The sequence below is a fragment of the Phaethon lepturus genome, unplaced genomic scaffold, assembly GCF_000687285.1.
Source record: "Phaethon lepturus isolate BGI_N335 unplaced genomic scaffold, ASM68728v1 Scaffold57972, whole genome shotgun sequence".
Classification (NCBI taxonomy): Eukaryota; Metazoa; Chordata; class Aves; order Phaethontiformes; family Phaethontidae; genus Phaethon; species Phaethon lepturus.
In genome coordinates, this window is record NW_010525261.1 from 438 (window position 1) to 12,723 (window position 12,286).

At 39.4% G+C, this 12,286-nt stretch overlaps 1 protein-coding gene across 1 annotated transcript; it reads left to right on the forward strand.

Annotated features, from left to right (window-relative positions):
• The first annotated feature begins 264 nt into the window (after nt 1-264).
• On the forward strand, nt 265-11,480 carry SKIL (SKI-like proto-oncogene). Its single transcript, XM_010282668.1, has 6 exons — nt 265-1,535; nt 6,436-6,533; nt 7,946-8,184; nt 8,405-8,646; nt 9,753-9,977; nt 11,460-11,480. Exons 1-6 carry the CDS (start codon nt 429-431, stop codon nt 11,478-11,480), a joined length of 1,932 nt encoding a protein of 643 aa, XP_010280970.1. The 5' UTR covers nt 265-428.
• Nucleotides 11,481-12,286: the final 806 nt, after the last annotated feature.

Sequence of the window (12,286 nt, forward strand, 5' to 3'; positions counted from 1 at the left end):
TCTACTTTAAGTAGAGACTTACTTGTAAAGACAGTATATTTTTCAAAGGAAAAAAAATGATCAAGGATGGACACTCTTGCATCAACTCGTCATTTTTTACTAAATTGCTGTATAAGACTACTGTATAAAATCCTAGGTGGGGTGTGAAGAAAAACCTTTTGCGTAAATACTGCAGTGGGTTTTTTATACGAGAAAATTGAACAAATAACTATAAAAGAAAAATAACCTCTCCGTTATTAATTTTATGGTATTACCTGCAGAATGGGTTACAGTTTTTACTGTTGGAGGCTGAAGAAGTAACATGTTACTGAAAGCGCAAAACTTAGTGTGCCTGAAGTAGTCAAGATCACTTGAAATTGTTTTTTTGTATGAACAAGCAGGAAAATGTGCATTCAAGACTCACGTAATTAAAGTTCTGGTATTTAGCAATGGAAAGCCCACAAATAAACTTCCCTCTGGGTCTCGTTTCAGACCAAAAAAGGAGTGGGTTCCAGGAGGATGGGAGTCCTCCATTAAAAAAAGCAATGACAGAGATGCCTGTAAATAGCAAAGTACGAGTTGTAATAAATAAATTGCCAACAATAAAGAAGGAAAACTTGGACGAGTATGACGAAACTCCTGTGGAGGCTGATGGGGAAACCGCCAAGCCAAATAGTACTTCACTATCTGAGCCTTTGAATTTAAATCCAGGTTTGAAACACACCTTGGCGCAGTTCCACTTAAGCAGCCAGAGCTCACTGGGTGGACCGGCAGCTTTTTCAGCTCGTTATTCCCAGGAAAGTATGTCACCCACCGTCTTCTTGCCTCTTCCATCGCCGCAAATACTCTCTGGTCCGCTGCTCATTCCTCCGGACAGCTCCACAGAACTCACGCAGACGATACTGGAAGGGGAATCCATCTCTTGTTTTAAAGTCGGAGGAGAAAAAAGACTTTGCCTGCCTCAGGTGTTGAATTCGGTTCTCCGAGACTTTTCATTGCAACAGATCAATACGGTGTGTGACGAACTGTATATATACTGCTCAAGGTGCACTTCTGACCAGCTTCATATTCTGAAGGTTTTGGGAATTCTTCCATTTAATGCTCCGTCCTGTGGGCTAATTACGCTGACTGATGCTCAGAGACTATGCAATGCTTTACTACGTCCTCGCACTTTTCCACAAAATGGCAGTTTTCTCCCTGGTAAGAACACCTTGGCCCAACTGAAAGAGTCTGGCAGTGCCTTTGAAGTAGAGCACGAATGCCTGGGCAAGTGCCAGGGGTTGTTTGCACCTCAGTTCTACCTTGCGCCAGATGACCCGTGCATCCAGTGTTTGGAGTGCTACGGTATGTTCTCACCCCAGACGTTTGTGATGCATTCACACAGATCCCCGGACAAGAGGACCTGCCACTGGGGGTTTGAATCGGCCAAGTGGCATTGCTACCTGCATATTAACCAAAAATACTTAGGGACGTCGGAGGAGCGGGAGCTGAAGCATCTCTTGGAGGCAATGAAGGAGAAATTCAGCGAGAAAAATCAGAAAAGAACTCGGTCCAAAGTAAGTTCACCTACTCTTGTAAAACTCCCAAATCTCTTTGTGCTCACACGTGAATACTTGTTTTGGAAGCGCGTTGCTTGCCTTTTGTAAATGGGAATGCTTGTCAAATCAAGCCTAAGTTAGATTTGTGAGAGAGCTTCACAATGGAAATACATTTCTCATTAAAAGGTGCGGTAATTTCTTTGGGCTGAAGTAACTTCATTCGGGCTCGTTTGGCTTTGTTGGTTCTTGTTCTGTTCTGAAGTATGCAGTCTCTGGAAGATTCAGAGCTATTGTGGAGATTTCATTCTCCCATTTGACTTTTGAGTATGTTTTATGTGGTGTATGTTGCAGCAGCTGAGCAGAGCAGAAAGGAGCTTGAAAATCCAGTATCACAAATGAATTCTTCATTTGTTATTTTTACTCCAGCACACACACGTGCTGTGTGTGGTGACCTGGTTTGCTAACCACCCATCTCATGATTTTGCGTGCATTGATATTTAGAAGCCCAAAGTTTGCTTGTTCAGCAATAGCTTTCTGTTTAACCCAGTTGTAGAGAGAAATATGCCAAAAAGAGGGGGTTTTAAGCAGCCCAAGTAATGAGCTGTAGGCCAGTATCTTGACAATGGTTAATAATAGATGTTGTATTTTTTCCTAAAATACTGCTGCAAGTCTGTGCAGTGGTTCAAAAATACAGAGCTTTTTTGTCCCTTAGAGACCTTCTACTTTAGATAAGAAGACAAGTACCAGCTAAATACTGAACATCATAGATGTTTCTGTTCACAGAAGGTACAATATTTTGGTTAAGAGGTTCTTAAATGGGTCCTGCCCCATGACTCTGTTTCTTTTCAGTGTGTATTTTCATTTATATGTCTGTCTGATGGCTAGAGGTTTGATTATATATCCATTTTGCCTGTTGGATGTTTTGTGGTGGATTTCAAAACAGCAGCAAGAGCAGTCCAGGTGCTTGAGCCCAAAAAGGTGTGTTGTAAGTTGACAACTTCCAGCATAAACTCCTGAAAGGTCAGTATTGCAGAAAGGCTTACTGTGGTAACAGGTATTTTTACAGTTGTGCCAGCCCACAGTAAGGGATTTTAGCAGAAAATTTCCACGAAAGTCTGCCATATGGCAGGCTTCCAAGAATTAGTTGCAAGATGCAACTTCGTAGTTGAAGTTCATAGCAAGGACACTTCGCTTTTAATCTGAAGACATGGCGGTCTTTATCCTTGCTGTGCCAGTGTAGGTAATCGCCTATAGTATGGTGGATGCATCAGTGGAAATAGTCTTCCATACTCAAGCCTATAATACTTCTTCCCTTTTCACGGTAGCAGACTTCAGACTGTGAGATCTTTCAGTTTCATGTGTACAGATGAAAAAAAAAAACCCGCTGAAATTAGCAGTAATGCTAATTTGGACTGAAGCGGTGCAAATGAAATACAAAAACTCTTTCTGGAGTCTTCCGTTGCAGATCTGTATAGTTCGTTCTTACAAAGCTGCATATGAAATCAGAATGAGAGGTAAACTCTGTGAAAGCTTGAACAAAGATAAAATGTGGGGAGGGTTCTTCTTTCTGTTTTTTGTCTCATGGATATTCATCTGGAAAGCACAAAAGATTAGAAGATTTTAAAGGGGAATGTTGGAACACAGCCTCTGTTTCCTTGTCCTGGGGAAGTCCTGGGCTGCTTCAGTCCGCTTTCCCTCATGTCCGTGGTGTGAGAGAGGTATTGGGTACAATGTGTAGACATCACCTTTTCTTAGGCTCCCAGGGAAATTTATTTGCAGGATGTTCCATTTGCTGTTCTGTCACCTTCTTACCACCTTTGCTGAGTCAGTCCTCACAAGTGCCGACGCATCTTTGAGGTTATCTTGGAGGACCTGGGAAGAACAGTTGCCCTTGGCTAGGTCTTTGTCCGTCCGGTAATAATAAATTATGAATTAAATCCCCTAGTCTTTGGAGCATCCTAGGTCCTGTGCCTTCCCTTTCTCCTCAGCATTTCACTCAGTTTATTCACCTCACAGTGCACGTATACTTTTGCTTGCAGTATTTTAAGAGCAGACAATGCAGGCCCTCAGCTGCTGTGCTCACAAGGTTAATGCCTCTCTGTTCTCGGTGCTCATAAGAAAGCTGCAAGGTGTGTATTTGGTTGCCACCAAAGTTCTCATTTTCTGTTGAGTTCTGGACTCCGCAGTGTAACATCCACCCGCTCTGCACGGGAACGGCTGTCACTAAGTCTCTGCTGGTCTCCGTGCTGCCAGATCCTCGTTCCCTTTGACTTTGCGACAGTTTCTGATAATTGCTCTGCACTAAAACTTTGTCTTGCTTCTCAAACCACTTCCTTGAGTTCGTCACCATGCGTGGGGGAAAACAGGCAATGTGGAGAGTTAGCATTTATTCTGAGTATTTTTATAAATCTCATCTCTGCTAAAACAACCTGCTTAATTATTAGGCTGAAACCACTACTTTTTTTTTTTCTTAAAGAACAGCTGTGTACAAATAGTTTTAGAAGAAAAATACGACACCTTTTTCATGTAGCCCTTTCAAACAGTTTAGGTAGAAGTCATTCAATTTTAAGTTTACTTGGATATATCGCATTTATAGAATTATTTAAGAGCATCTAAACTAAACAGATCGTTAGGTAATGAAATACATATATATATATAGAAGTAGATGCTTTATCTCTGTTTCATTAACCTAGATGATGAGGAAGGAATCATGTTAGAAAAAGACTTCATGTTCATTCACGATTATCTGTCATTTTCTTTCCAAAGTGAAAATCTGATTGCGAGTTACGTAATTCGTTTGCAAAATGCACAGTAATGGGTAGACAGTACAGTTGGTTTCCATTTGAAATAGGTGGGAATGCAAAAATCTGACCTAATAACTTGCAAATACAGATTACTTGATATATAATTTAATATGTAAATATATAAACTTGTTAAAATATGAGTCCTAAAACATGTACAAGATGTGATTCAGACGTTAAAATTGGATTACTGTGTACTAGCTGTAATGTAAGTAGAAGACATATGTACATTATTTCAGTTATTGGAATGATCTGAATAAGTAGAAAAAACTTGACAGGTGTCAGGATGAAGCCGTTTTTCTAGAGATTGTTTGCTGTATTTCAAATCTTTATTATTTAAAGGTTTGATTATGAATTTACTATTCTGGAGCTTAGCTTCCTTGTGCCCTCTTTCCTTTCTGTCTGCATTGGAACTGATTTGAGGAACTGCAGGGTTGGGGGAAAATTTCAGTTTCATTGCTAGAGCTGAATTTACTGGGCTGGAAGTTTCAAGCAGGATATTGTAGGTGGGATTTGGTCTCTCTCATGGTCAAGTGGCATTCGATTCTGCAGACCTTGGCACAAGCCACACGTGTGTAGCTGGGTACTCTCTTCACTGCCAGAGATTGTTTTGCGACAGTTTATTCAGGGTGTGTAAATATGAACTTTTCTGATGATGCATCTTGTACACGAGAAATTGTGAAGCTCTTGGAAGGCTAGATGAAGCCTTTGGTACAGTAGGAATTTTTTTAGCTTTATAGTTGTGTTTTTTTTTTTTTAAATGAGCAACTTTCCAAAGGTACCGGGTCTGCCCGGAATGGTGTTAACTTTCTTCGTAGCGGCCTGGATGGTGCTAAGTTTTGGATTTGTGGCTAAAACAGGGTTGGTAACACCAGTGTTTTGGCTGCTGCTGAAGGGTGTTTCTGCAGTGTCAAGGCTTTCTCCGTGTGGTGCTCAGCCCCTGCGGCGAATAGGCTGGGGGTGGGCAAGAGGCTGTCAGGGGCCGAAGAGATACTTGGTACTTTATAATGCCATGCTCGGCAATAAAAGCCGGGGTAGAAGGGGAAGAAATGGGCTTCTGGCATCCAGGGTGGATGTTGTTTGGAGGTGCCTGTGGGAGGTGGGGAGCGATACCCTTCACTTCGCTTGTTTTTTTTTTTTTCTCTCTTTCCATCACCTGTTAAACTGTGTTTATCGTGACCCGTGAGCTTTCTTGCTTTTGTCCCCATCCTGCTGGAGGTGGTGGGGGAGCGACTGCGTGGCTGCTTGGCTGCTGGCTGGGGTCAACCAACCACACCTTACCTGAAAACCTGCTTCCCAAGGCTATTTTAATACAATGAAATTAAGAATCAATTTCTTAGCTATGAGTCTTGTTTAAATATATGAGAAGACATCTTTCACTTGAAATTAATAGTAACTTTGCAGTGGAGCACAAACTATCACCTGTAACTTTGACTGAAGAGTAATTCCAAAAACGTTTCTTGAGACAAACAGAACAAGAATTGCTATCCAAATACAAAATGCAGAGAAGTTTTTTAAGATGATATATGCTGATGCACCTGACTTAATTTTGTTTGTTACTGCTAAGGGAATAGAGTAGTCATGTTACTGCAGCAGCTTTGCCCACTTCTGTAATAAAAATTCATGACAACTAATGAAAGTTCTGTCTCTGGAACACCAATAATTGTTTCATTTTATTCACAGGTTTTATTTCATAATTAAATATCTGACAGGTGCTTACTATGATATGGGTACTTTATTGCAAAAGGCTCCTACAGCCTTTTGGGAACCCTAGTTTCTGCTTTCTGTTTCTCCCAAGCATTTGCAGCATGCCTCTGGCAGAGTTGTGGAAACTCAGCAGAGCTTTTGTATATGTTTGTAAAGAGACTTTCTTTTAAATTCCTTGCTACTTTGCCTGTAATAGGAGAGTGGAGATGGAAGAAACTTCTGTTGCTTGCATCACCCTGTATCTCTGCCAAAGACTCTCCATTTTCCAGTACCCCAGTTTGTCTGGTGCTACCCACCTTTGTGTGTCTGTACTAGTGGTATGAAAAATGCCATTCCACTGAGGAGTGTTTATGAAAATGTGAATAACATGTACCCGTCTTCCAGTTACCAATTTATTACCTTTTCTTTAGGCAGATTCACAGCAGAGCCTGGAATTATCACAGTGGTATCCAGTTATCAAGCAAGAAGCAGAAACTGATTCTCAGGCACCCTCCTTTTTCCATCCCAGGTAACTGAATTTCCTGTCCAGAACTATGAGCACCATAAGTACAGGTTAAATACTTTTGGCTATTTAAAGATAATTTCAACTGAAAAAAAAAGTACTTGCAACCTGAACTGTTAGGAGCACTCCAAGGGATTGCATAAGAATAGCTGAACCCTGACTTTTTATGCATTTCTTGGTGTAAATAGTAGTGAACTGCTTATGAGTGATTGTTGGTGTGGGACTCGAGCTCTGATCTATGAGAGTTCAGTAGCAATACAGTTGACGTGTAATTACAGTTTCCCTTTTCAGAGCAGATATGACAGAAGGTAGTTTTTAATCTTTCCTATTAACAACATAATGCGTGCATGTGGAAAGCTGCATAGGGCCTGTTCACCATGAGTGCAACTTCGTTTCCTTTAGAAAAAGACTTGTAAAAGGTGTTTGAAGGCTTTATTCCACACTGGAACAATGGCTACAGCTGAACTGCCTCTTGATTAGTTTCCTGGTTTTAGAAACCAAGTGCATTTCCTTAACATAGTACAAAGTTTGTCATCTGCATGGACGAGGGAAACAGTTTTTCTTGACATACCTCTTACCCTCATCCCCGTATGGTTATGCATTCGCCATGTATGGGTGAGATCAGACTTCTGCTTAGCAGCGTTGCATCAAAGCAACACGCACCCACCAAACTAGTTCCCACGCGAACACATGAATGCTGGACCTTCTGTGATGGTCCCTCAGTTTGCTGTTTCCATCGACTCCTTCCTTCAGAACTAGGAGAGAGGAAGGTGTTGAAGGCAGCAATGTTGAGTCCAGCATCGTGACACTGATTTCCATTTCCCGTCACTGACCTTAACACATTTGGCACTCAATTCCCTCTGTACCAGACAAAAGCTGAGTGGTTAAGTTAGGGCGGTACAGCAGGATGCTCCTAGGAGCTGTGACAATCCGAACAGATTGGTCGATATATGTGGCAAAGAAGGTCCGGCGTTGGTCTCAGACATGCCCCAGCACTGTCAGTACACAGCTTTGCTATTTAAAGAGTAATATGCTCATTCCCACTACACTGATCTCTTCCCTCGTCCTCCATTGCTAATATAAGGATTATGAAAATGCTAGAGTCTGGATTCAGTGGCATTCTGATTTCACTCTTTGTATTTAAATAAAGACTTTATATGATTTTTTTTAATGAGCCAGGTTTGAAAAATCCTCTTGTTTGATAGCCTCAAAACCTTATCTAGATAATCTACTCAGTAAAGATTAAGTGGGTCATTAGGATTTTCTTTTGCATAGGAAAAATTTAGAAAGGACATGCTTATTTTTCATTAAAACTTTTACAGTTTGAAATCATGTTAAATTAAACTTACTGCTCTCTACCAGTCATCGTTTATTATGCCTTACCTTTCATTCTTAATTTTACTGTTCTACTGTTTCAGTTACTACCTTTATATGTGTGATAAAGTGGTTGCTCCGAATGTATCTCTTGCATCACAATATAAGGATGTTGCAAAAACAACAGTCAAAGCTTCGGAAGTAATTAAATCCTCACCTGGACAGTCAGAGAAGAAGCTCAGTAGTGGAAAGCACAAAAAAGCTGCCTCCTATCCAGAGCTTTCTCTTGAAGAACAGGAAAAAATTGACTTGAAAACTGCTGTGGAGCAGCATAAATGTTTAGGTGAGTAGTAAAAATTATGTTGAAGTCTTTCCAATATTTAACTATATAATTTTGGAAAGCCCAAAACCGAGCTAGTATTTTGTCATGTCACTTCAGTTTTCCAAAAATTCTTTTGACATTTTTATAAGCTTTTATTTTCTTTGCCTTTTTTTTTTTTTTTCCCCATTCTGGATGTTTAATTTTCTGTGATTATTATGCTGTGTTCTTCCTTTCTTTATAGACCCACCTGTGTCAACTCGTTCTGCAAGAGGTGGAAAATCTGAACGTATTTCTTCCAGAATCACTAGAGACTCTAGCCGTGTTGAAGTAGGGAATGATGTGCGAACCTTGTCCCCAACTCTCATGAAAGACATCAGTTGTGAAGACGACAAGGGAAGGATCATGGAAGAAGTAATGAAAACCTACATCAAACAGCAAGAAAAACTAAATACTATTTTGCGGCGGAAACAGCAGCTTCAAATGGTACATTGCCAATCTGAGTGCATTTCACTTTTGTCATCAGAAAATTGCTGCTAGCTTGTTGGTTCTAGAATCAATATCACAGATTACATTCATTTAGAAACATCAAAACACACAGATAATTCCACACCCCCCTCCCCAGCTTGAATCCAGACACCAAATCTTTAATATCCCTTATACTTATTAGGTTCGAGTCCACTAATAATTGGTGTCTTTTCTGTTTGCAACTACTGTGTTCAGGCAGCTCCTTCTATTTTATCCAAATGAAAACTACTTCTTTCACTTTAAAATGTTTTCCAAACATTTAAGTATTTTGTCAAATAGAGTTTAAGTCCTCTAAAATTTCTCATGTTTGGGGATTTTGAAGATGCAGACATCAGTATTCTAGGAGTGATCTTATCACTGCATAAAAAAGAACACTGCCTTCTTATTTCTAGTTGATATAAGCCCTTGTTTTTAGGTGGATTTTATTAATCTTTTTCAATAATGGATGACATGAGAAGCTAGTGTTCACTTGTGATTTTGCTTCATTTCTGTTTTCTGCATTAAGATAAATACTGTTTTGCTTCTTACATTCATAGACCAGACCTAATTTTTTATTTTATTTTATTTAACCTTAAGCTCAGAATCTACAAGCTTATATAGGGCCCTAGAGCTGCTACTTTTAAGTTGTTCTGCTGTTAGAGGTAAAGCTTGTAGATAAGTTAAAAAGATAATAATTCAGACTTCAAAAAATATCAAAATGCTAGTGGAAAAAGAAATCAAGCACATTTATCCTTGTTTTCTGATAATATACGTCTTTCATCTTCAAAGTATATTTTAGTAAATCAGTGCTGCTGCTTTCTGAGGTTTGCTGCTGAAAGTTGTGAATCTGATTCTGGAAGCTCCATGTACCTGGAAGTATAAATAATTTCTGCATATTTTAAATGCTTGTTACAGAATTCAAGGCTACCGTTGATAAATAGACAAATACTGTTATCAGGCTGTTGTTATCAGTAGATAAATGTGCTCTTTTTTGCCTCATTGTTTCAAGATGCACGTTTAAATTCAGTTTTTTACTTTTCTGGTCTTAGAACCAAGGTGTATGTGATCCTGATTTTTCTTGACAGGAAGTGGAAATGTTAAGCAACTCTAAAGCTATGAAGGAATTGACTGAAGATCAGCAGAATTTACAAAAAGAACTTGAATGTTTGCAAACAGAGCATGCTCAAAGAATGGAAGAATTTTATTTTGAGCAGAGAGACTTGGAGAAGAAACTGGACCAAGTGATGAAACAGAAATGTAGCTGTGACTCCAATTTAGAAAAAGACAAAGAAGCTGAATATGCAGCACAGGTGAGAAGGGAAAGTTTGTTTCAAACCAAACTGTATTTAGTGTATCAGCAAATTGTGAAGCTATTGCGTAACCACCTTAAGGTTTCATCTTTTCCGTGTGTTCTGATACTGTAGACTAATACCAAAATAGGTCATGGTGACAGCAATATTTATTTCCCTGTCCCTTGATGGAAACTGAGGTAGAATGCAACTTACAGAAATACTTCACCTGTCAAGTATTAGTTATAGAAACAAGGTATTAATCTTTTTCTTCCTTTTATGTTAAAAAAAAAAAAAATCCAAACCTTTCAACCACCTTTTTTGTCAGATTAGTAGCATACCTTGCTGCTTTTTCTATTCCTTGGTGCTAGAATCTTCCGCACCATCTGATGACCCCCCCCGCTTCTGTGCTCTGTGAAAGCATTTGGTCAAGAGTTTCCTTGGAAATGAAAATCATATTTTTGTCTTCCGTTCCTGCTTCTTGAGTTCATACGTCAAAACCTGTGGCAATATTTTTTGTTTCTTTTTAACTTCTACTATTGCTGTCTTCATTGTTGGAGGTTATTCATATCATTCCAGTGGGAAAAATCCAGTTAATGCCAAACGGAGTCTTGGAATGCTGCTTTTCAAAATCAGTGGCAGTTATGATTAAATGTATATTGATGTATTTTGTACTGTGTCACAGAAAACTAGTCTTCACAGGTTTTTTTAAAGCAAACAGAAGCTGAAACTTAAGCTCAGTAAAGCTTTGTGGTCATTTGATCATAGCTGTATATATTTCCTGTTCTTAGTGTCTCAAACTAAGAAACAGGCAGTACTTGAGAGACAGGTTTTGGTATTTTTGGGGAGTAGGGCAGAGACTAGTATCATAAATCCTTCTCATGAATTTAATTTCATGACATCCCACTCCACAGATTGCTAGCCTTTGCTGCCAGAAATAATCCTCTCTGACTAAGGCCTGATTTACTAAACATCTGGTACAAGCCCTATTACTGCAAGTAACAACATGTTCTAATTTATGAAGATAATCATGTATAGCGTGTTTTATATGGCTGGTACGGCTTACTTTCTCTAGAGGGTAAAAAACATTGATTGCTCCCCAAGGAGATTGGTTGATTGTTTCTTTTGAAGTTAGACTTGAAAAACATAAATACATTCCTTGCATGAAAGTTTACTCTGTTAATGCCTGTGCGGTAGAGCTATTTGCAGATGTATACAACATAACGATTTGAACCTTTTTCTCCATTTATTGCATCTCACAATAGATTTTGGACCCTAGGTTCCAAGCAGTTGTCAGAAGTACCCGAGTTAAACAGAGGTCCTGGCAACAGGTAACTTCCCCAAGCTGTGTATACGACATTTAAAAAAATCTTTAATCCGATGTCCGTTGCCCAGGCTGCCCTTTCTCTCTGAGAACTGTGGACCGGGAGGAACCCTCTTTGTACATTAAACAAAATTAATGATTTGGGATTTGGAACTTGTTTAAATGTCTGTTCTTTCTAGGTCTGCCTGAAGATGCGCTAAGTGTCTTCTCTCCCTTTTTGACTTCTTTATTGCATTGTCTAGTTTAATTGTTGCTTTACTCTGTCAGTCACAACAGGGCAGTATCACCAGTACTGGAACCTTTCCTTAGAGCTGGAAGTCAAAACCGAACGAGAGACGTGTTTATGTAGCACGTGCTGTAACATGCAGGCAGTGGGCATTACCGTACTGCACCAGTTCACTTAGTCCAAGTAGTAGAGTCAGAAGACTTGCATTAATTTGCAAGTAAAATATTGCTGTCTAAGAACCACTTAAATCTTTCTGATTATACTAAGAACCGTTTAAATATTTCTGACTGTACAAGTGGAGATGAAGGTCTACTGAATGTGGTGTTTCTCTAAAATCAGCACGGCAATTCCTTTGCCCAGGGCATTTTATCGCAGTTGGCGAACACCAGTGATCCTGTATGCTCCTGCTTCTTTCATTCTCCTGAGCTGTTTCCCTCATTTTCAGTGATATGTGCGCTTGGTGATGATTCAGATCAGATGGATACCTATCATTATGAAGGCAGATGGGTTTTTTAGATTGTGAGGTCTTTTTATAAGAAATAACCCCTTAAATCAATGGTAGAGAAGATAACTGATTTCCAGTCTCCTCCCTGTTTTAACTGCTGGTAGCATACACATAAGCAATTTGACAATAACTTTCTTGCACTTGAAAAATTCATCAGACATTTCCAGATCTCACAGTAAATAAATTCTGATGACACTCTAGCAAGGTTGAGTTTTACTGTACTCCAAAGATGAAAAATGTATTTAATTTCTGTGTTTAAACACAAGATACTTCAC